Genomic DNA, 25,511 nt, shown 5'->3' with positions numbered 1-25,511 from the left:
GTTCAAGTATCGATGTTTTCATACATCTGAATGCAGTTGAGGGCAATAGCATCCCTTTTCCTGGCCAAGCTAAACTAGATGTTCATTGGAGACCTTCATACCATATCAATACAAATCCTAGTGATACAATCCTGTCTTATGGCCGCTGCGAAATACTTAAGGGCCAAGTTGGACTGAATCCAAAGTATACAGCATATACATATTCCATGGTACTGGGGTTTGCTTCTGGGTTTTGTCAGATGGATGGGATGGCGATAACCACATTCTGTATGTGTTTCTGGCCCCTATTGAGATACTGTTAGGCCATCAGGCTACATATTTGTATGAGATGAACTGGGCCATACATTATACATGCACCACTTGCGTGGGTAGATACTGGTGTGTCTCAGATGCAAGATCAATCAAATTTGTGGCAAAATGAAAACCTGCTTCTCAGAGGATTGATCTTTTTCCTTTTCTTTTAAATTACATAATGTTGCACGTATTAAGGCCAATGCCAGAATCGATAGCTGTCCATATCTGAGTCAGAGACATTTTGCTTACAGTATGGCTTACAGTATGGCTACATAAAAGAGAAAATTCAGTTAATTGCCACATGCTGGCAGTTAGTATGCAACTTGAAATGTCTTACCAGAGTTTACAGAGAAGTCCAAGTCAAAAGAAACCCAGACCTAGAACTGGCTTTAGATTGTCTTTAGTACAAAAAAGCCATAACAAAAATCAAGTCTGTTTTGCAGATAATGGTGACATTAATGACGACTATGCCAATAGACTGTCACAACACTTTCTTTTCTTTTTAACATATCTAATCACTATGATCATTATGGTCAAAATATGCACAGGTCTAACAGAAACATGGGTTTGTCAACAAGCTTAATATCTGGACCTAGCTAATACAGGTCTCATAAACCATAATTGGTGTTTGTGTCTTTGAGCCACCCAAGAATTGCCTTCATTACTGCATTTCCCCTAAAAATCTCATACTGTGTAAAATAAGGAAATAAGATAAGTTCATTGAACACTAAATATATATATTTTTTACTACAGTTTCTCTTTTTCAGTAAAAAAAGTCCCTCTTGGAAATACTGCTGGCTTTCTGGTCCCAAGTTGGTTATAATGAAGATTGTCCCCTACAGAAAATAAACTGTGCAAAAGATTAGGACAGACAAAGTTTGGTTCATTCTGATGGAATAAAAAAGGCAAAAAAATTAAAAATATGATTATGAATCTACAAAAATTCTTCAAGTTGATGGATTATTAACCCTTGTCCATATTCAAGCATTCCTCTGCAGTTGGTTTGTTATGCTGGTCTTAAATAATCCATTTTCCTCTTATACACCTACACACATTACTACTTACCACAATTTCATATATAAGCATGTGTTTACAGACACACAGACAGTGTCAGGAAAATGAACAGGATGCAACAAAGACAGATTTAAAAAATTAAAGGCATAAAGACAGTGAAACAGACAGTTTGATTGCAATGCACAGACGTAAGGAGACTTGGAGACACATGCGATGTATGCCAGAATACCTCAAGCATCTTCAGCAGGTATTCAAGGCATATATTGCATTAATGTATTATCTGACATACATTATGAGAAAAAGTGCTTTCATTTCACTGAAAAACACCCCTAAAACCAATTAAAGCACATATCGCCAAGGTGACACTACATCTCTAGGAATGTATTAAGACAGATGGAGGGATGCATCAACAAACAAACAGAGGGACAGACAGAGAGGCAAGCTGAACTGAAAATAAAACCTTTTTACTTGAGGTCATATACACTCTTTCACCTTCATTAAAACAAAATCAACAAACCTAAACTGTCTTGAAAACCTGCCATTCAATCCTCTTCTTAACATCTCAACTTCTGTCATCACAATCTGTTAACCTATAGTGTGACTGGTGCTTGATGTTTCTTTAATACCGCTGACCTTTTCTTTGAAGCACAATCGCTGTCTGTAATTTATTGATTAATTTCCTTTCCAGAGCATTGCTTAATCTGAAGGTAATATTACCAGGCTGAAGATATGACCACAACATACAGAGAGCAACAGCAACTCATCATAGGTGCTATATCATGTAGAGTAATATGTGTGTGTGTGTGTGGGAGAAAAAGGGATTGAGATGTGAGAGAAGGTTTGTCAACTATCATTAGAACCAGGCAGGTGACATTTCCTGCTCAGATGCTCAGAAAGCAATGCCATAGCAGATCTTATAACAGGTGCTATAAAGATTTTATGTGGACAAAAGCAATGAAGATTTTCCTCTGCTTTCACAAGGTATAATATTCCCCACCTCATGGTACTGCTGCTTTACTATTAAGCATAACCAGTACATCACAGATCAGGTCGTATATATGGAAAACTCAGTCATATACAGCTGATCTGATAGCTGTTTTTCTGGGTAATTTGACAAAGTGTTGTATTCTCAACCAAAAATACTGTTTAAATCTTTGGTTTAAATCTTTTTGTCTACTTTAAAAAACATAGCCAAAATTAATACAAAATATAGGCATTCATCTCACTGTCACATCTGCTATATAATATAATAAAACTGTATCAGATCACTTAGAAGTATTACTGACTACATCAAGTGTATAAACATCACAAGAAAATCATCATACAAAAACCATTTTAATTCATAGAAGCATACTAGTAGGTGATTACTAGACAAAAAAAAATTGAGAAACCTTTCTAGCTTTCTAATAAAATGTCAACTGTAAGACCATAGCACAATATCTCGCTGTTACCTATGCAAACAGGTGTCACATTATATCAGAAATACAAGTTCTGTCACACTACCATTAAAGTCTCTTGGGAATTGTATGGAATAAAAGTACCTGCAGAATATTGTATTCGCAGCAAGCCAACTAATGGCAGCTATCTCATGTTAGGTGTAGCAGATAATTGAATTACTGTGCACTTAAGCAAGCTTGCTATCACTCTCTCAGTCTACATAATTGTGCTAGTAACAGTTCAGTTAGGAGCAGTCAGTTCATTCACAGTTCAACAATTATTCTGTTATGATAAAAAAATGACATGTATTATGATGACAATGCTGTGGACCAATATATACCTACCTGCTCCCACATTTAAACAATCTGTGTTTACGCCCGTGACAGTGCAGTCAAAATCTGTGCAGTAAGCTCACTGAAAGACTAGAGCCATCTGATTTTTTATTCTGTCGAGATGAGGTAGAATGAATGAAAATTTTCATGGAGTTCATGGTTAATAGAATATTACTTAATATTAATTAATTTTAATGGAAAAAAGAATGAAGTATCCTAGTCTGTGATGTGTGCTCTAAGGGTAGTAGCTGGAATATATTATAACTGCTACAGTGGTAAAAGCAGAGCATTTATACCACTAAGCCCATTCAACATCAAATTGCCTGGCTTGCCTCTTAAGATATGTTCATCAATATATGTTAAGGCTAATAAAAGGGAGAGACAAACAAGAAGACAAGAAGACTATATCATATTGATGCCATGAAGACTACAACCTAGCAATGGCTTATTAAACAGGGTTGCACAACATGATTAATATTATCTTAAAAGATTCAGAACTCCAGCACTCCAAATAAACTATACAGCAGGCATGAATAACTTGAGTCTTTTAGTTACAAGCTGATGAGTGGATGTGCAGTTTAAATTACCTGTTGGTTTGCAAAAAAAAATTCTAAATTTAAATGACAGTTGTTTTATCTGATTTGTAAAAATTCTGAATTTTGCCTTAATGCTGAATTATCATCTATGTTTTTGTTAAGGTTTTGCCATGTTTGTCCACAGTGAGGAAAAGTTGACTGCATTACTGCCAGCATGAAGTAAGTCCTGGTGCTAGGACATGAAATTCAACCAACTGATGGTAAGTACATGCCAGATTCAGGTGTTGTGTGGTATATCTGACAAGCAGAATGTTTTAAACAATGTATCTTCAAAGGAGCTTACAGGGTTTCCTCATAAATTTCAAGCACTTTTTGATGAATTATCATTCTCAATCACTAAATAAAAAGGACAAAGCAATTTTTTTAGGTATTAGTAACTGGGAAATATTAATCATCAATTTTGTCCATACCTGATGAGTAAGTGTCATAATCTAATCCAATCCAAACCACTCTTGGGAAAACTTGGAGACAAAAAAACTGTACCAATGTTTTCAGACCACTATATATACTGTATTATACACTACATGTAGCACAGTAGTACAACTGCCATATAATACTAAGTATGAATATCAATTATTCCACATAATGTGATTTATAATTAATCACAGTCAGCTGTGAAATCTCTCTATCCTTAACGAAAACTCAGTTACATGCCACATAACAGTGTTAGTTTCACACAAGAAGTGAGTGGATTCTTACATTTGAGGTGACAAACAGTGTTATTTTATCTGGGTTGTATTAATGCAGCAAGTACATATATACCTTCTCAGGCTTTCAGGATAATGGAAAATACAGCCAGCTGAACATCTAATAGCCTCCTTAGGTCATAGTTGGAATGAGAGGTTACTATAGGCAGAAAAAGAGACAGTGACTGCATTGCTGGATGTTTGTCGCATCATATTTCTTTCAGATTTACCTCAAGCTTTTCTCCTTGTCACATTAAACACTTATTCATCACATCATTTTATGTAAGATACAGTACCCATGCACATTGCTACCTTTCGAGATCTGACTTATCTAAATGTGGTTCTTCTCTTGGCAACTTTAATTTATCTCACCTTTAATATGTCACCAACTTAATGACTTTCATTAGTTTTTAAGATGTGATTTTGCCAAATGCATTTCTATTTATCAGCTGCACACTCACCTTGCGAAGGTTGGGCATAGGCTCGGCATGTAAAACCATCAGTGCTCCAGACTCTATTGGTTCACATTGAATGACAAGGACTTTCTAATTTGAAACTCATGACGCACGCATTATTGACCCGGCAAAACCAATCAATAAATTCCTCCTGTCGGCTTCTAAGGAGAAGGAGAAAATCGCATTGAGAAAAATCCATGGTTAAGAATAACATAATCAATTCTGGGTGCCCCTTACAATGGATATCAAAACTGATAAAAAAATCATAATCTTCATACAGACTGTTTATCTATTTCTTAGTGATACATACAAGTAGGTTGAAGAAAATAGAAATTGAAATAAAACAGCATGATGCTAAAATGCTTATTACTTAATACCAAATTATGGTTGCAAGTGAAAACAAAATCTATACAAAAAATTTAAAACTTACATCAGATCTGCATCTTACTTCTTTGTTAATTTAGTTCAAATAATCCAAGTGTGAAATCCCTATTTTAATTGTACACTTTGTCTTGAAGAATCAATTCCAGAACAAAACATGGCCTATTGCATGCTTAATTTTTTATCTTTACTCAGGGCAGAGATGACCATTTTTTTCATCCACTTATTATCAAGTTACAGTATTTCCAGTAGAATATGAGAAAAAATATGAACAGTAAAAGAAAAATAACAAAATATAAAAAAAAACATATAAACTTAAAGTGAATTCCACATCTGGCTCCATCCAGCATGTAGTACCACAATAAGACAAAAAATATATCAAAGCTAACTTAACATCAAAGAGTATTTCTGTATATAGATTTTTTTGTTCTATTTAGGTGATGCAAATCCCAAAGTCTGTTGGTCCCATGTTTATACCTGAACAGGTAAGTAATATTATTCTGTAGCTACTTCTGTTTGGCAACTTCTCTCATGCCATTTTCAAACACGTCCATCTACATGCAGCTGCAGTGTGAGAAGCCATAGACTCAAGAGGGCAATGGGGAAGTCTTCTGAAAAAAAAACAACATAACACATCTTAAGAAAAAGCTTCAGTACTAGTAACTTGGTTTTAAGATGATATTAACAGTATGTTTAATTTCAGTAAATATAGATAATGGTTATAAATGAAGCTGACTTCTTGATTGTTCTAACCTAGGACCCATGAAACGTGCATGCTGGGTTCTAGAGCTACTCACTCTCTAACACAATACAGCTACTGCATTCTGTTCAGAGAAGTGGGAGCACCGCTGTGCTGAGGACTTCCTATAGCTCTAGATCTGACACGGTGACCTGTCAACACTCCTGATTTTGGGACACATCTCCCCGTCTCCCAATTCAGATTAATAATCTCCCCATCTATCAGACTTCCCTCTCTTTCACTTTCAAATTGTTAGAAGGTGTGGTGGCTTCGTTCACAAAAATGTGCCATCATGTAATTGCTTTCTTATAATTAGTTTCATTGATGGAGGTTAGTGATTGCAGTAAACAACAAGAAGAAAATGCAAAAGACAAAACCACATTGGGTCTATGTGTGATTAATATCCTAAACACTATGTATGATAATGTTGTCATAGGACGAAGCTTGTTCCCAAATACCGATCATTTAAACCATAAGAATTGTTTGTAATAATTGCTTTTACAAGTATACTTCCTCAGTTAATGTTGAAATCAGCACCACCTTATTCAGCTGAGAAAGTGGACCTTCTTCCAATCCAATCCATAAAACTTTTTTATTTTTTTTATTTATTTATTATTATTATTTTGTTTTATTCATTTATTTATTATTATTATTATTATTATTATTATTATTATATATATATATATATATATATATATATATATATATATATATATATATATATATATATATATATATATATATATATATATATATATATATTTTTTTTTTTTTTTTTTGTCTTTTGCCAAGTTTTGGTAGCTGCATGAACATCAATAGATTCCCAATGCACTGTGGGTTCTTAACTCTTAATGCTTTATACAGCAGGGAGCCCCCGATTTCTAAAACGTTGAATGGTAAAATATAGTGTATTTGCAAGTTTCAAAGAAGAGTTTTAAGTGCAGCTTGAGCACTAGGCCTATAGTTGGTTTTTATAAGAATGGCTAGTTTGTAAGGTGTAGGTAGTATCATCGCTTGTGGAGAAAAGGGTTACATTACAAAAAATGCAGCTCTGGAAAATCAACAGGCAAAGCATCAAGGCTATGAAAAGAACTCAAATTATAATTGGTTACTAAAAGAGCATAAAGTGCCAACAGAATTTACGTGGATTCAAAGTTTGCTTTTTTTGATCTACACAATGTGTATGGGAAGAATTTTCATGTCAGTACAATTGTCAACTTGCACAAAATATTGCACTCCTATTATACCTTTTTGTTTACTCACTAGGGCCTATTTCTACAACCACCTATGTATAGTGCTAAGGAATGAGATTCCATGCTAATTGGCTACCTGTCCCCATAGTGAATGGATTAAAAAAGAGTTGCTCAGATTTGCTCAGATTACGGTTCAAAGGACAGAACAATGATTTTTTTTAAATTCAAGAAAAAATGAATATTTATGAAGTGAAACAACTGAGACTTTACAAAGAAGTAATTCAACAAGTTGAATAAGTTTAATCTTATCAGTAACTTGACATGCCATAATCACATAGTATTTTAGTCGATGACTTTAAACGGTCTTATTTGATTTCTTTTTTCACAAAGAACAATAATTGCACCAGCTTCACATGTAGACTGAGATCATTAATCTTTCGACTTCTACTGCAAAATACTTATTTTGATGAATGCAGAAATAATCAATTGACCTAAATATTACTAGAAATAGTCACTCTGTCTTTTTTTTTAACTTAAAAGTTTAACAAAATACAGAATATCATTTTACACATTAGTCCATTAAAATGAAAACTTACTAGATAGCATGAGCACAGCTTTATTTGAAATAAATCAGTTGGAATTTCATATTATTAAAATGTTGAATGCAATATCAATCTTTTACTATTACTGTTATGACTTTAATAATATCTGGCAAAAAATTAGTTAAATAAGGACATTATTCAATGTAAATATAACAGTACCAGTTTAAATATATAATAAAAGTTAACTGTAGAATCAAAATGTAATATTCTATTCATCAGTTTGGTTAATCCAGTCGAAGATGGCGTATCCCAAATGCTTGAGATGGTTCAATTTAGTGTGTGTGTGTGTGTGTGTGTGCGTGCGTGCATGCGTGCGTGCGTGCGTGCGTGTGTGTGTGTGTTCAAGTAAACCATTTCATATATTTGAAATACTGACATTTGATCCTTTTTTCATTAATATGCATTAGTTTCATACAAAAATATGTCTGACTTTGATTAAAAATGTGCTCAAAGGCCATGTGCTTTTCACATCACTTGTAGTGTGCATAAATAAAATCAATCTTTCTCTTATTAAAGAGTTAGATTCATTTGCCAATTCTTGCACATGCAGAAAAAGCAAGATGTGCTGCAGCAGCTCCCACAGATGTTTAAGTCGTGGACTGAAAATGAGATTGCAATTATTGATTTTATGCCCCTTGCTATACATACTAGGCAATCCAACCTTGGATTAATTTGTGGGAATACTGGCAGAGATAGGGATGCTTAAAGGCAGTCTATGTATATGATAGACACTTACAGAGACAAACAAGATTAACTTTACCGGAAATTTCAGCGACTTACACATCAAGGTATACAGTTAAGAAAATTATGCATATCATTCCTTTTTATGTAGATGTTGTTGTTTACGGGGCATTATTTGGTTGGCCATAGGGATGATATTTCAAAAATACTCCACAATGATTATGTTACTTTGTTCATGTTTGGCCCAATTCAGTCATTACTAGCCCAAATAAACCATGATTTGTGCATGTCATTTAAAAGAAACAAAAAAGAAAATTAAGTATGTCAAGAAATTAATTCTCATCAAAGACACATTTCAATGCACCAGCAAGAAATTACAGCTAAATCAGTCCCAGTCCAGGTACATGGGTAGCAATATCCTTCCAATTTGAGCAACTGAATTGAAATTTTTTTCATTTTTATCAACAGAAGTGACACCAGTCTATATCCATTATAAACTTAAAAATTAGAAACTAAGTGTTTAACTCAAAGATGAGGTCATGGATCATAAATCTGAAAACAGATTTGCATTAGGATTAACTAAGCTAGTGATTAAGGAAATATACTGTTGAAACTTCCAGGAAAATTCAATTTTCACTTTACATTTATATAAAGGTCTGGCACTAATTTAGTGCCTTTACATTAAACCATCACAAATCAGGAGAGTTAATGTTTTATATAAACGTAATGTAAGCAAAGGTCTATATGGTTAATAATTATGGCACATGGTACAATATGTTAAGGTTTTAACTTGTATTGCAGAATTGAGAGTGAGTCAAAAGTAAAACGTTAATTTGTAGATTTCAGCAAGACTGGCAATAATGCAGGATAATGCAGTCTTAATCTCAATAAAGACGGCACTGCCAAATAAATTCAGTTCCCCTTTATGGTCCCCACAGGTAAATAATGCACAGGTAACACATAAACTTGGTAGTGTTTACTGAATAATTCAGCATTCAGTGTACATGTATGTTGATATGAAAACAGATCTTTAATGTCACTGTGCCAATATTGATTGCCTTCCTTAGTTAACAACATCTGTGTCAGACAACCAGATGCACTTGTTATATTATAATTGTGCTCCATGCCACTGCTTTACATGACATGAGCAATAGAAAGAAAAACAGCTTTAATTCATATGTAGTCACAATATGTAGTTCACGGCTGCATTTCAAGGTACAAGTTACAAAAATCTTGACGTAGTAAAGTAGACACTTCAAAGAGAATTGCCAGAGAAAGCTCAAAGATTTGTCTCTTACTAGTTGCATAACATTAAGCAAAATTTTGCAGGTTAAGTGACCATAGTCAGACTAGTGACTGCAGTATGACAGTTACTGAAACCGACCGAATTTATCCATGGACCTATTTTGCAAGTTGTTGTATCTCAAGTTCTGTTGATTTACAGTCTTTTGTATATCAGCAAGGATTCAAACGTTGCGCATCAGTCTTGTACTGTTTATTAAGATATCATTCCCTGCACATTACTCCCAAAAAGATAACCCCACCTCTTCCTGCTTCTTGTACACTTTCTGATCTCTTATAGCACCGCACAGTGTTGACAACCTAGTTTTAGGCCATCTTGGACAATAAATAAGTACTGCAACTGAATGTCTGAAGATATCTTGTAAGCCTTACTTACCCTTTACATTTTGCACCAACTCACTGCAATGCCTCCTCATGATGTTATATAATACTAGAAAAGCCATGTGAGGCCCACAAGGAATGTTGTCTTAAATAGCAAAACTTAACAACAACAAAAAAAAAATATTCCGAAATAAATTCCGTCAGTTTTATTCATAATCATACTTGCTTTTCTGCCATCTTTTCTGAGCCCCTCTCCTTGAAATCCTACAAAATCCCACTTGATTTTGCACTAATTGATGGCCTTCTTTACCAATTCTAAAGAGTTCATTAGTAATGCTTTGTTATGTTATGAATCAGAAATGGTGAAAATGAAAATTAAGTTGTTCTGAAGGTTTGGAGGACCTGCACTACAAGAAATATGCAAGTGACTGGTCCTCCCAATTCTGTGCTGGCTCAACCAAAGTATTTTATTTTAGTAAATTCATGTTAACAGGTAATTATCATTATAATGCACCTTATTTTCATTTACACCTTTCAGTAAAGAGGACATACAATATGAAAAACTTTGCAGGTCCTCTGGTATTTCAAGTGGTCATGACATGATGAACAGGCAGTTTTCCCATGTCTGTATGAAGCTCAAAGGAAATCTACCCGTCAACCTACCTCTTAAGTCACCGCTGTGACATTCAATAAAGGTCAAAATGCACCATGCAAAAATTCATCCATGACTCCTGGTGAGAACTTACCCTCTACCTTTTCTATTTGCTTTTTCACCAGATATTCACAGTATATATCTCTGGCTAATTCTAAATACTTTTTTTATACCAGCAAGAAATTATGTATGGAATTGTCATCACTATGTTGGTAAAATATGGAGTGGAGAGAACTAAATGTTTTAGTCCTACCCACTCAATAACAGATCAAGGGGGGGGGGGATTAGAGAAAGAGAGAGGGGGGGGGGAGCACAGAAGATGTGAACCTCCCTTGACTTCTAAAGCACCCCCTTCACATTCCCAGAAAAAAGTATCACGAATAATGCTGGACAAAACCACAAAATTTTTCATCCCGGCATCTTACATATTTATAAGTAAACATGCCCTACTTCATATTTTCTCATTTGAAAACTAAAACATGTATATATGTGTGTATGATATGTTTTTCATAACCTAGCTCCTGGATTCATCAGTGCCACCTCAAACTTTACGGTTTAGAATGTGAATATGTATTTGATTCTCGATTTTGGACTTTTTAAAAAATTATGCAATCATTTTACTATATGCATTTCAATTATCTAAATTTATTGGCACTTTTGCCTCCGCCCCCCGCCCCCAATTTACAACTGTTTCAAATTCTTTTTACAACTGTGCGGCGACTTACTAATAAATTAATTTGGCAATTCAATTTACCAATTTAACGACCATCGAAGGAAAACTGAAAATATGGCTATTTCAGTATAACAACATTTTATAGGTCATGTTTCTGAAAACACAGGCCATGACTTGGGAATACAGTAGAGTCAGTCTACTGTCTTCCTTAGTGACAACGACATTTCGTAATTATGCGACCTTTGACGTTACTTAAAATTTTTACTAGATAAACAAGGAACATTTTTTCTATCTACATGTTGCATTTGAAATGTCAAAATCCATATTCAGAAAAAGGTACACATAACCAAAATTTAAGTGTATAATTAATATACCTTAAAACGGTGAAGACACTGCAAACAACTTCGCCGTAAACTTCACGGCAAAATCAGCCGGTCGATCGTCTTCACCGGAAATGACCGAACAACTACGCAAAATAGTTTACTGTCGACTACACAAAATAGAACGCACTTAACAAAATATCTTTTAACAAACTACACAACGGAAACATTGGATGCATTTTTAAAGTTAGGTTCATTTTAAACTATAAATTAATGATGGCACATGTTAGAATTCAATTCCGTTTGGCCATTTTATCAAAGACAAATTTAGAAATAGTTCGGAGCAAGAATATCTTGAAAATGAGGTCAAACTAAATAGGTTAAACTCAGGTCAAGGTGAAATGGCGAGTGTCACAAAAATTGTCAGCTGCTTTGCTAAGTCTCGTATTCAAAAATCGTATCCTACGGTAAGTTTTTCGTCAACTCTATATTTTTATAGCGCACATTCAGCCTGAAGTGAGAATGTATTGAAATTAAAATGTCAACGAGAAATGACGTAATGGTTAGTGCATTCCTGTGAAACTTCTGTTACTCAACCGCAGTCAACCAAAGCGTGTTCATTACTGTACATATAGTGTCTTGCAGTACAACTACATGTACTAGGCATCCGCCTGTAGTACATAGTTTGCTGTTTATATATGTTGTACTTTAAGTCTCAAATAATTGTACCTTCAGTTTAAAGGTTGGGTCAATAAACATTCATAATATTTACTCATACTGTCATACACTCGCTAAGGTTTCACACATTTTCTCAATTATTTGTACAATGTACCAGTGCAGTAGTCTCTAATTATTTAAAACATAGATAACTGCGTAAAAAGGCTGAGTAAGATGTTATGGTTTTTAGCTTTCACATTTAAAGATAAACGGACACTTGTGTTTTATGTGCACTGTTTTTCATTGTTTCCATTTTTTAAGACGTCTTTCTCAAAAATGAATCGAAGGTTGCCCAACTTAATTTTAACCTCTTAATATTGTCACATAAGAATTCTAGGAACTGAACATAGACACAGAGTTTAAAATTTGGTACTGGGATGGTCTGAAGCATAGTTACATGCATGTGAAATTGGCAAAGTGAAGAAAATTTGGTCAGCAAATGCCGGCATTATGAGAAAATATAATTTGACACAATGTTTTGTCTTAAGCCCAATCATACAGCAGTGCCAGTAATCTTTACATCCTAAAATATTAGTCTTAATTAAACAAAACTTGGGGGGTCATCTTTAACAAATATAGATACAGATTTGGAATGGAATGTTGAAAAATCCCTTTGCTTGGTATCAGGCATTCCACAAAGAAAACAAACAAGTACAAAAAAGTGACTGATTAATTAGCTGTTGTTTTCATGTTTTAGGCTTGTATGGTATGCCAATGTAAGACATATTCAAATCTTACAAAGCACCAGAAGGAGAGAATAGCCAGTGGACCAGGGTTGGAAGACTTCATACAGGAAAATACACCAGAGACAGAATCTTGGTCATATCCTTTAAAATTACAAGGGAAAAGAAAAGAAAGGTTTGGTGAATTATCTAAATATTAGTAATTGTTCATCAACTGTGTGTTTTTATGAGGTATTTGTCGTTGGAGAAACATGAACAAAAAAAAATGTTTGAACCAAAAGATTCACAGACTGTTCAAAAGTTTAGAGGCAAATAATATGCACATGACCTTGACCAATGGTTATCTCTTTATGTACATTTCCTCTTTCACTGTCTTTAGTTTATTAAATGTTTCTTTGTGTTTACACTGTTTGTTTGATGTAAATTATTTGTAGTCAATATAACTTTTCTATTTGTTCTACTAATATTTGTTTCTCAAATAAACAGATTGCGTCTGCCACCATGGTTGAGAACTGACATTCCAATTGGACAGAACTACACCAAGCTCAGAAAGGACCTCAGAGATCTTAAACTCCACACTGTAAGTTTGCAAACAGCTGATGAAATGGTTTGACTGATAGTGTAAAAAAAATTACAGGGTACTTGATGTATCTAAGTTATGTCATTGCTGGTATGAAAGAGAAAAAACAACACCCAGTATTGCTTGATGCTGTTTCCTTTATTATGTTATGTTGCATGTTTGGAATGTTTTAAATGCCACAGAAAGAGGTCTTTTGTTACATACAAATGTATATCAAGCCAAATGTAAGTTTTAAATTGGATAATAATAATAAGAAGAAATTAATATCTCTTGATACAATTATTTATTTGTTTATTAAAGGGATAATAACTCTTTGTTTCGGCCAAATAATGAATTTTCCTGGAGTAAATAGCAATTTTCCCATACTTACCAATGGTTAATGAATCCATTTTTACATTCAAAGTTAGTCCCTGTTTTTTTTCTAAAAAGTTTGGTTTTTTGGTAAAATCTCTTAAGAGATTTTAACAGAGTATAGCCATCAATGGAGGACACGTGGTCTAAAGACAAGCTCAGATATCAGAAAAAATAGCTATAACTGCCGTTTTTGTGGTAAAACAGAATATATTATATTTCTGTGAGTTATTCACAATGTTTTTATTGTGAAATACAGGTTTCATACGAAGAGTTATTACCCCTTTAATTTATTAAGTTAGTTAGTTAGACCTGAGAACCTTGATATTCTACATTTCAACTATTCTGTTTTCAGGTGTGTGAAGAAGCCAGATGTCCTAATATAGGAGAATGTTGGGGAGGAGGAGAACACAGCACAGCAACAGCTACCATTATGGTAAACCTTCACATGACCTTTATTTTATCTCATGAATAGGAATTTTTGTACACAATTTAAATGAATGCCACTTGTGAATAATATTAATTATATTATTAAGGTATGAATTGTAGAATAAAAGGAGGGTTGTTGAAACAAAAGAGCAGGAATTCATATTAAATTGAAAATACATTTCTGTAGATGTAGCAGTCACTTATTTTATTTATTGATGACACACTTAAATATGTTTTTCTTAAAAAATAAGACAACATATGGGAGATTCAGATAGTAGTCCTTCTTATTACAGAGCTGGAAGTAGGTGGAAGTCAATGAAAAATATAAATGTAGTTCTGCTTTTCTTAAGAAAAGTGCTTGATTGTACTATATGCCAATGTTCTTTGTCTGTTGGGGGAAGCGTAGTGATACTCGTGAAAAAATATTGCAACATGAACTTCAGTGCGAGATGCCCAAGCAATAGCGCTAGTTTCCCCAAAAAATTATAACTGAAAGTTGGAATTAATTCAGGAATAGAAACTTCAGGAACAGTGGTCTATTTCAGTTGAGGATGAATTTGTAGTAGTATACTGACATTAAGTATAAACTTTGGTCCAGAGCATTATGGCCATGTCTCTTTATAAAGCAGGTGCAGTATTCACATTCATGTGGGCCACATGATAGATCCTGGGTAAAACCACACAAACAATTTTGATCTTTTAGTGAAGAGCTGAGTTCAATCTTGAGCTCTTCTATGAAATAGGCCCCTGTGAATAAAATACAATATATGCAACATATAATACAATATATACAACATATTTCAGGTTCTTGGAGACACATGTACCAGAGGCTGTATGTTTTGTTCAGTGAAGACCTCCCGTGCCCCGCCCCCGCCAGACCCCCAGGAGCCAGTGAATACTGCCAAAGCCATCACAGAGTGGGGGCTGGACTATGTGGTGCTGACTTCTGTGGACAGGGATGGTAAGACACACCCATGCTGAGGCCTGCTGGCTTCTCTGAAAACCATGAGTTCTTGAGTTAAACTTAGATTAATGAGATTATGCATACAAAAATATGAAAGAAGTAGTTTCCGTAAACATGCTACTAGCGCATGTAATGCATCTACTTTTGAAATTGTCATATTTGTGTGATGTGAAAACGAAATTGATTATCTGGCATCTGCATCTGTCTAGACTGCTAGATATTAAACAATTTTTTATGCATTGCCATTTCATGAAATACATATAATTTTTTTTTATTACTGATTAAGTCCATGTATTCTGATGCGTGTTAAGGTATTGAATTTATTTTTCATTCATAAGATCTGTCAGATGGTGGATCTAGTCATTTTGCTCAGACTGTCATAGAGATCAAAAAAAGGTAAGACTGAAAGTGTTTGTGTGGTCATGTGCTAAAGCAGTTCTAAAAGCTTGACTTCAAGATGAATGATTTTATGTAAGGTATCTCCGTAGCAAAATCACAGAAAGCAGAGAAAATGCTACCTTCAGCACGTACATGGCATGTCATCTAGAGAAATATTCTTACCCTTTTTATGCCAGTGAGTGATATTGGCACTTCTTACACTATTTTAATCAAAGAGAATCTTGTGATACATGTATCATTAAGTAAAAGAATAAAGAAAGAAACTAATATCTTACTTTGGTTTTAATTTTTCTGCAGCAACCCTTCTATGATGGTGGAATGTTTGACCCCAGACTTCCGCGGGGACCTGAGGGCAGTAGAAACAGTGGTAGACTCGGGATTAGACGTCTACGCACACAATGTAGAGACCGTCAGGGATCTTCAGTGGTAAGGAAGTAAACAGTCAATTTAAATAAGGAATCTGTTTAATCGTTTTTAATTGAATGATTTTTAATTAAATGCCCAAATCAAGGCTTGGTTGAAATCTTCAATAATAATAAAAAAAAAAAAAACGGGCATGTTGGGAAATTTGAAAGTGACGAAGCTGGTGTGCATTGGATCTGAAACTGTGATTGATGTACTGAACATGTACCAGTATGTGTGAGTATGTTTGTTTTGCCTTCCCAGGTGTGTCAGAGATCCAAGAGCCAACTATGAGCAGTCTTTGCAGGTGCTGTCCCATGCCAAAAAATATAACCCATCCCTGATTACCAAGACCTCCATAATGCTGGGACTGGGGGAGACTGATGACCAGGTCATGGAGACACTTGAAGGTAAATTAAGTCTGAAGTTTTGGTTCTAAGGTTAGACTTATAAAGTTGAGTAGCCTTCTATACTTTTTCAGAAACATGGCAATCCAAGATTTATATTTCAATTCTGATGGCGTCCCAGACCCATGGCTGATAAAGTGTTCTGTCCCACAATGAATGTTCAGAGATTTTTTTCTTTCTTTATTGCTTTAAGTGTATAGGTGTCATGATTAGGGTTCTTGTGATATCTCAGGTTAGATTAAGATGTAAATGTCTCACACTGTGTTTTTGTTTTTAAGGTTAATTTTAAGGCTAATAAAATGAGACCAGTGGCAATGTAGATTTTTAGTTGAATTTTACCTAATAGACATAGATAGCCGTACTGAGCCTCTTGAATTCCCAATTAGAGAATCTTTGGTTTTAGTTTTGTAAAAGTAGTATATCTTAAAAAAATTATTATAGAGAGAGGTAAAAAATGCTTTTAATGTCCAGCACAACACGACCTGTCAGTTATTTTATCTAATGATGTATTCAACTTGCAGATCTGAGGCAGATAGATGTCGACTGTGTGACACTGGGGCAGTATATGCAGCCAACTAAGAGGCATTTAAAAGTATGTGTTTAGTTTTTTTTTTTCAATGATTTTTAAGTCATAACTTTCATACCATACAATACTGCATTGTAGATAACTTGTAGCAACCAAATTAATGACATTTCTAGTTGAGGTTATTATGTTTTGTTGTGGCAATTTTTTCAGGATGCTACAATCTAGGCAGCTTAGTACATGTAAATTATAGAGTAACATGCCTATAGCCAGCAATTTCTAAGGGGGTGGCTTTTTTTCTGAAAAAAAAAGTCTTTGGCCATATTAGAATAGAACTTAGATTAAATTTTGATGGATAGCAGACCTTTTCTCAGACAGATTTTTTCCCTGCCTAAGGTCCTAAATGACCTCACTTCTTTTCATTCTTTCATTTTACCTTTTTAAGAATTATTGTACTGTAGATGGCATTGATCCAGGCAGTGGATTTGACTTTCAGAAAAAAAAATCATGTTCACTTTTAATTTCAGGTGAAGGAATATGTAACACCAGAGAAGTTTGCTCACTGGGAAGAGGTGGGCAATAAGCTGGGGTTCCTGTATACCGCCAGTGGTCCTCTGGTCAGGTCGTCATATAAAGCAGGTGGGTGAAAATTTAAGGAGTAAAGGCTGGATGTGTGAGGCCTGGTTTTTTTAGGTGTGTTCAGGACAGGGCAGGTTTAAACTAGAAATTGCCTAACTGGCATTACTAAAGTAGTGGACATAGAGACCAAAATTGTTAATAAAAATCTTATGATATATAATATGTATATATACTGTATGTATTGAGCAGTTGATAATTGTTCATTTTGTTGAATCATTGCGAAATGCATATTTAATATGTGTTATGTGAACAATTTAAAATGATAAGGAGAAGATTTTTTCAAGGAAGTCAGTCTGGTAAGTGGGTATAAAATGACACAAGTGGTATGTGGGGGGGGGGGGGGGGCACTTTTAAAATGTTCATACTTAATGGCAATGCCTGGATAATGTTAGAAAAATAATTGCATACTTCAATTGAAATAATAATAATACCTTCACTTTATTAATCAATATTTATTTATTATTATAATTATTATTTTAGGGGAATTTTTCATACAGAACATTTTACAGAAGAGGAAAGAACAGGCAAGGAAGGACCCTTGACTGGATATTTATTTACAGATGATGTTTGATGATAGAGAGGACTTTTGGTTTGAGTACTTGTCTTTTGTAGACAAATATAAATATCAAATATTGCAAACAGGAATACTAATTTTTAAAAACAGCCCTTAATCCCTTTAAAAGCACAACAACACATCAAGTGTGAATTAAAAACCTCTTTACCGTTATTCAAAATATCAAATGTTAATACAATGAGCAATTCTACAAACAGACAGCTTTTTTAAGTAGCAATTTAAGCACTTGCATCAAAAACCTTATGTATCTCCACTGCTCCACCTCCACTTGTTTTTTTCTTCTCACATTAGTTGTCTGGACAACATGTTATTTTAAATAGTTTATTTGAAATAAATATATGTTATTAAGATTATCAAACTTGTGTTTCACTTTTGATATGAGCAAAGCAATTTTCTGTGAAAAATATTAAACATTTAACAAGGACTTAAAATGATGACAAATTCCAGTGAAACATAATAAAAAATGAACAATTCTCTACAGTCATTTTTGTTCTTCCTCAAGACTCTAATTCCACTTGATCGAAATTAAGACGAAAAGGCTACAGTGAATCCATCACAAATCATGGCTTATAAATCAAGTTTCAACTTGAACTTATTGTATACAGAGGGCTCATTCCTATTGAAACTATCACTCTAAGACTGGGTTCCCATGCTTTGATCGATCCATCTGGATCGATCTAACTCCCTGGGGAGTCTCACTAAATTGCTGCCTACCGAATCAGCTAGGGGGAAAGAGTAATTACCCCCTAACAGCTTTGCCAGGCATGACAGACATTTAAGCAAGTTTACATCAATTTAGTGAGACTCCCCAGGGAGATAGATCGATCTAAATATCTGTGGAAATGGTCCCTATGTAGATCCATCCAACTGCGGGACTCCCTGAATGCAACCAGATAAACAGATTTACATGCTGCCTTATGGTATATAGTAGAATACAGAAAAGCTGTTGATTATGCAAAAATGTTGGAAACGAGAGGTTAAAATTTGTTAAACTGATTGCATTCAGCGAGAGTCCCTGTGGAGTTGAATCAATTTACATTGACCAATAGTTTCAATGGAAATGAGCCCTAAGTATTTTTATCATATACTCATGGAGTATTTTCATTATATACATGTCAAATAAATAAACGTATTACGTGTCAAACAAAAACGTGTCAAATAAAATCCTACCAGTGTGTTGTCAGTGTATGATGATACAAAATATGGAAAGTGTAATACAAAATGGGTATCAAGCTTGTTCAAAGGTGAGATGGAATGAAAATGAGTATAATAAGAAGAGCATTACAACCAGGCCCATAGGCAAGAGTGTTCAAAAGAACCGCCCTTTTTGCCAGAAAAGGTCCACTCTGAATCAAATTTTATTCTGGTTCTATTCAATTTCTCTAGTGTGGTTAAGGACCCCCCCCCCCCCCCCCCCCCCTTTTAAAATCCCTGGCTACAGGCCTGATTATGTACATTTTCTTTAAAGAAAATATTTGCATGTGTCTGTCAATATCCATTAGAGATTATGTAGAAAAAAATTGCAGTATAAAGTTTGATATTTAAATTAATATACTTCTTTTACCCTATATTAACAGCACGGCTATATACATGCAACTACAACATAGATCTAATATCTATTTATATTACAAGAAAATAAAGATTTTGAAGTGCTGTGTGCTTGGTTTACTCTTAAATCTGCTAAGTTAGGTCGACTATGTTCACTGTAAATGGTCTTTTGCATTGCATCTACTGAGCACCACAAGGTTTTTGCTCTGTACTGTGAAACCCTAGTACAGTGGCAACAAGAAAAACCCATTTCTTTTTTTTCTTTCTTTTTGAAAAGTATATGTACTTACAAATCAATTTTTTTTAGAAAATGCCATTGAAGCTACTTTACAAAGCACAAATGGCTGCTTCTAGTACAAAAGGAATTCATTCAGTATACCAACATAAAAAAGATATGTGATATCTTCAACTCTTACCATTGCTTATTAAGTCAAGCATTGACAGTTCAGTGTTTGACGGGGTTGAATTTCTGTGTCCCGCCGATGTGATCAATGAACAGAGGCCAGCCATCCGTCCACCCTCGGACACACGTATAACTATACTACACATCTGCAGGAGGCGGCAGAAGTGTCTGGGCCAATTGCTTTGGGCGGCAATAGCGCTGCTGGCAGACGTAGCCTGTTACTAAGGCGGCGGTGAATGGGACCACCACGTTCAAGGCGAGGAATACTGCATTGGCAACACCCAAGGATGTATCGAAGGCAATTGTTGATCCTGCCACATGTAACTGAATGAAAAACATCAGCAGGTTCAGAAAAACACTGTTATAGAACATCACAGCCAGTACGTGTCGATCCTGCAATGCCTTGTCAATCTGAGAAGTTTCTTTGCTGTCCTTTGTCACATTTTCATCGAATGTGAAAAAAGGATAAAACGCCAATGGGTTGGAACCGACTACCACGAACACAGTGCCGATCACAAGTAGGGGCTGAATCCTCTCGTTTTCTGCCACGTCGAACGCATTGAGGAGGAGACAGAACAGCTCGCCCAATACCATTTCCGAGCACAGGACTGTGACGACGAAGTGTGGCAGAAACGGCCTCTGTTTGATTCTTGAAACGACGTGGATGACCAGTGGAATGAAGAGGAATACGGCTCCGTAGATGTACTTCTCTTCTTTCTGGAAAGGTAAAATGATAAATGAATTAAGATATAAACGACTAAAAACGGTCACTTTAATATTTATTTTCAGTGTTATTTTGAGTATCATATTGAGTCTTGTTGATACTTTAGCCGTGCAGTTTTGCAGTCTCTTTTGCCGCCTGCTCGTTTCCTACAGCAGTTTTTTTTTCTTCTAGAAAATGACACTCATTTTCACAGTTAGTTGAGAGCTAGTAATGTATGCAATGTGCTCTTACGTGAATTAGAATCAGAATAAGAATACCAACGATTTTTGAACTGTCAGTGTCAAAACTGCCATTTTTATATAAGATTTCAATGCTGTCCGGCTATATATACCCAGCCGTAGGCTATAGGACATCCATATCTACCAATATCAAAGCTAAACTGTTACCACATCTTAGCAGACCAGACCACTTACCAAGAATGCTACTGCAAGGGCGTGGTCTGTCATTTGACGGACAGGTTGAATTTTTTCCAGAAGCCAAGCGTGCGTAAACTCTGTCTTCTTTAAACAATTTGCAAATGTCTCAGTTTCGTTGCCCAAATTCTGAACACAAGAGGAGAGCGATAGATCTCCTCGTAGTGTAAAAAACAACATGCCCAGTGTGAGGGCGGCGAAGCTCCATACGGGATCCATTAAAGCGCAGAAAACTCTGAAAAAAAATTATGCAATAAAGAAAAAGAGGGGAAACGTCGAAATCGACAAAATACATATCATCAAGTGAATGTCCTCCGCGAAATTAAGAGTTTGTTTATTATTGTTATTATTAAAATTATTATTATTATCATTTTTATTCAACGGACCCCACACACAAACACAGCATGCACACACACTGATGCATTTATGGAAGCATTGCCTATTATCTGAAAACAATCCCTTTTACGTTGTGAGATTGCGCGTAAAACAATGACAAAATCGTCCACATGTACAATGACCATACTATTAAGAGAATCTTATATGTACGCTATCTCTTACCTGAGTCTTCCGGGGATGGCAATGCCTTTTAGCCACAGTAAAATAACAAGACACACCGCCAGGGTTGTCTGGCCAATGATGAAACTATCATAAACCTACACGAAAAGGGAACATATGTAATTCTGCAGATGTTTGCATAAAAAAATCAAGCATCTCACATGCGAGAAAGATATCATAATCTAGGTTTTTATGCTTACGACCCACTGACACCGCGACCCATCTGATCTCTCACCTTACATGTTTACACAGTATACTCCCCGATAAGATTAACTTAAGCATGCTTATTGGACTTTTACCTGAAACCGAAAGTAAAGCTGGCCCTGCAAATGGGAATGCTGTTGCTCACATTTCTTTCATGGATCGAAATTTATGTTTGTAGTTTTGCTGTACAACAATGTTTATCTTTCATGCACGTTTGATTTGTTGCCAGACGACGTGAAGCAAAAGTGAATAAAATTACGGTCACATACGGGAATATAAATTACGTTTTGAATGCCATTTTATTTTGGTACTCCCCTCAAATCGCAAGCCACGATTAAGGGGATCTAAACTTATGAAAAACAATGAGCCAAGCATAATTGATTTAACGAATCGTGAGGTTTTTTATCGATCATCCCTACCCAACAGATATTCTATTGACTGATTATTTTCCTGGACCTGTTTGATATTGATCAAATGTATAATCAGCTGAGCGTTTCTCCTTAAATAGATGTCTCTTATTCTTCACAGACTACCATACCCCGGTAGGTTTAACCTCCTAGATTCAATCTGGACTTTTTAAGCCATTTTCTCTACCCAAAATTCATTGCGCTTCTGTCTGCAGTGAATGCTGGGTAGACAAATTGTTTTTTTTTAACCTGGCAAGTCTTTAAGGTTAATTTAAAATTTCATCAACACTAGAGTGAGGTTGAGAAAATTACATTTAAATCCATATCAATTTGCAAACTTACTTAATTTATCTTAACTGCCTTATAGGAAACCATATGACAACAAAGAGCTAGCATGTTATATAATAGTTTCTGAGCATCTAAAAGTGCGCATTTCGTGGCCATCAATGTTACACACATATATGCGGAAGTGATACTGCCCCGGAATGAAGCTATATCGACAGCCGTGATAATAAGAATACACTAACAACGCCATTTTTGATTTCCTAATTCTTTATACATTGTTTTTTTATAATTCAATTCAATAATTCATAATTTGTTTGATCAACGGCAATAGAGAAAGCGACTTTGCGTGTTAACGAGCAGGTAAACATATGACAAAAGAGACAGCTTGCAAGAAAAGGGAGAGCACATGAAATCGTACTGGAAGCAAATTAACCATGACAAACTCACAAGTCGCCCTTGCTCGGGTATCATGTTGAAAACCCCGATCCCCATTGCCAATTGCACCAGCAACACCGGTATTACGTGCTCCAGGACGCCAACCCAATCAGTGCGCCCCGTCAGTTTCTCTTTCACTGGATGTACCAGGGAATGCACTTTCTCCATTTTTTCCCGTGTCCTCTTGGCTGTATGACTGTATTCTTGTCAGGTCTCCCAGCCTCGTTTGTGATACAAAGTAGGGTCGGTTTTCCTGGGAATGCACAAAGCAGTGACAAATGTATGCACACCGACTGTTGATCTGCCTTACTTCAATGCCACTAGGTTATCAAGTCCAAGTTCAAGTTTGCTTCTAGATCGTGGGTGCTAACTGACTTGCGTGGAGGTAAATAATGCTTAGTTTGTGGTTGGCTTGCTGCTTTTATATGCAGCAGTGAGATGCTCTCACAATGATCTCAATCCACTGCTGAAAGCTAATCATGAAACTGGGAAATTCTGCTGGCAAAGAGTCTGATGATGATCAGTTTTCCATTCATAATCTTGGCCCAGGGCCAATCGGTTCATACCTGTATCTGGAAAACCCACCGTAGATGGAGCACCTTAATAGTTATTGGCATTTTCACAATTTACGTGTTCATTCATTTTAGAACGAGGTCGCTTCTGATTTTCTGGAAAACGCTTATATACATGTATATATTCGCTGACATGTTTCGCCATGGGCTTTTTGTTTAATGTCTTCCTTTTGCAATTTTTTGTGTTCCCATTTATATCTGCGACTTTAGCAACACGATGGCACTGAGTGTTGACACGGCGTCTCAAAACAAAGGCGTCCTGAGAAAAAGTTCGTGACAATAATGTGTAGACCCAATCAACGTGCAAAATTAAAAGGCTTATATAATCTGAAAGAAAAAAAGCGGCAGACAATAAATTTGATAATGTCAAAAGGCTTGAGTATCCTTTTTCACGAGACAAAAATAAACAACGCTTTCAGAGGGGATTTCCCGTCTTTATTTATGGAACAATTTAACAATAAACGGTATATGATAACACCTGCACAAAGAGCGTGTTTCGTTTCGCAGATCTCTGCGTTTGTTGATTGCCTAAAGGCGACCCACTTTTCATGGTTTTGTTGCCTTTTTATAACTGCCCAGACAACGCGGGGATTTTATTGCATCGTCCTTTTCTGCAAGAACAAAGAGAGTATACAAAGGAAAACACGAGTTAAAGTTGTTGCTTACGAATATAGTATTTTGTGGTTTTTTCTTCGACAGAAAGTTTTGCATGACTAATACGTTATTTTGATGTACAAACATTTCCCAAGTTTCAGATTCATATGTCGAAGATCTTCCTTTTTTTTTTTTTTTTTTTTTTTTTTTGAGTCACAATTATTTACAAAATGTCATCAATCTGTCGAGCTCCAAAATATATTAAGGTCTCCAGTTGCTAAATTGCTTATGCATTAAAATGCCAGAATCTGAACTGAACAAAGTTCCTTCTTCCAAATTTAAATCGTTTTTAGATGTTCGTTTCTATGAAGAAATCGGTCTATGGAAAATGTGCATAATATTTTTAATCGACCTGTCAAGCGCTACACTGTGGTGGGGTGATTTCAGAAACTGGTTTAATGCATAGCACACTGCAAGGAGAAGGGTCAGACTTTGCCATCAAAATTATAGAACGTCTCTTTCTGGGGTTTAAAATGACTTAAAAGGCATTTTCCAGGCATTTGCAGTAATTTTTCTGCGCATTTTGATCACTTTAGGGTAAAATATATCACTGGTGTTTAGCACGCTCTTCTGCAATACGAATTACAACATTACTTAAAACTAGACTCAATATGGATATTGAGTCCTAGCTTTAAAAATCAGAGGTAACTGCAGGTTTGGCAATGGTTTTCTTTCTCGAGCACAACAATTAGAACAAAGCTGTCAAATGTACAGACAAAAAGCAAAAAAAAAAGAAAAATAATAATGCACAAAATAAGCTACTGTCAATTCTGCAGCAAATATACATTATGCTTAACTGCAAAGTCAACATCAAATTTTAATTAAGCACATCTGGTAATTTAGCGATGTAAGTAAAATGTGTAACAAGCATAAGGCTTCAGGCCCATGAGAATTCAAGTTCACACTTTGAAAATGCCAGAATGAGAAAATTTCACAAAAAAATGCATAAATGCAACAGAGGTGGT

General features: G+C 35.3%; 3 protein-coding genes and 1 long non-coding RNA gene across 9 annotated transcripts in view; 1 reads left to right on the top strand and 3 right to left on the bottom strand.

Moving 5' to 3' along the window:
- Window positions 1–11,861, bottom strand: part of LOC106155736 (uncharacterized) — a 28,693-nt gene extending 16,832 nt beyond the window's left edge. Inside the window, exons 1-4 of one of the 6 annotated variants that reach the window (XM_013530707.2) lie at window positions 11,733–11,861; window positions 5,673–5,806; window positions 4,821–4,975; window positions 4,436–4,519 (exon numbers count right to left, since the gene is read on the bottom strand). The gene's annotated coding sequence lies outside the window, so the exon portion shown is untranslated. Of the gene's footprint in view, window positions 1–4,372; window positions 4,394–4,435; window positions 4,520–4,820; window positions 4,976–5,672; window positions 5,807–10,255; window positions 10,349–11,732 lie in introns of those variants that run through there. The other 5 variants (XM_087007757.1, XM_013530706.2, XM_013530709.2 and 2 more) reach the window with 5 other exon arrangements.
- Window positions 11,862–12,013: 152 nt separating this feature from the next.
- LOC106155733 (lipoyl synthase, mitochondrial) lies at window positions 12,014–18,800 on the top strand. The gene is made up of 11 exons (XM_013530704.3): window positions 12,014–12,145; window positions 13,093–13,253; window positions 13,565–13,658; window positions 14,365–14,445; window positions 15,243–15,399; window positions 15,741–15,798; window positions 16,099–16,227; window positions 16,468–16,613; window positions 17,132–17,202; window positions 17,661–17,772; window positions 18,253–18,800. The coding sequence occupies exons 1-11, from the start codon at window positions 12,080–12,082 to the stop codon at window positions 18,312–18,314; spliced, it is 1,137 nt and encodes a 378-aa protein (XP_013386158.2). The 5' UTR covers window positions 12,014–12,079; the 3' UTR covers window positions 18,315–18,800.
- On the bottom strand, window positions 14,640–16,202 carry LOC147762871 (uncharacterized). Its single transcript, XR_015333345.1, has 2 exons — window positions 16,077–16,202; window positions 14,640–15,434 (listed from the first exon to the last, which is right to left on the bottom strand). It is a non-coding gene; the product is annotated as an uncharacterized LOC147762871 (long non-coding RNA).
- LOC106155738 (uncharacterized) lies at window positions 18,473–23,849 on the bottom strand. The gene is made up of 4 exons (XM_013530712.3): window positions 23,333–23,849; window positions 21,993–22,087; window positions 21,435–21,669; window positions 18,473–21,014 (listed from the first exon to the last, which is right to left on the bottom strand). The coding sequence occupies exons 1-4, from the start codon at window positions 23,486–23,488 to the stop codon at window positions 20,436–20,438; spliced, it is 1,065 nt and encodes a 354-aa protein (XP_013386166.2). The 5' UTR covers window positions 23,489–23,849; the 3' UTR covers window positions 18,473–20,435.
- Between the last annotated feature and the right edge of the window lie 1,662 nt (window positions 23,850–25,511).

The sequence above is a fragment of the Lingula anatina genome, chromosome 3 (assembly GCF_051362555.1).
Source record: "Lingula anatina isolate TDL-2025a chromosome 3, LinAna3.0, whole genome shotgun sequence".
Lineage (NCBI taxonomy): Eukaryota > Metazoa > Brachiopoda > Lingulata > Lingulida > Lingulidae > Lingula > Lingula anatina.
Note: the sequence above shows the minus strand (reverse complement) of the source record. Positions and strands in the feature narration are given on the sequence as shown.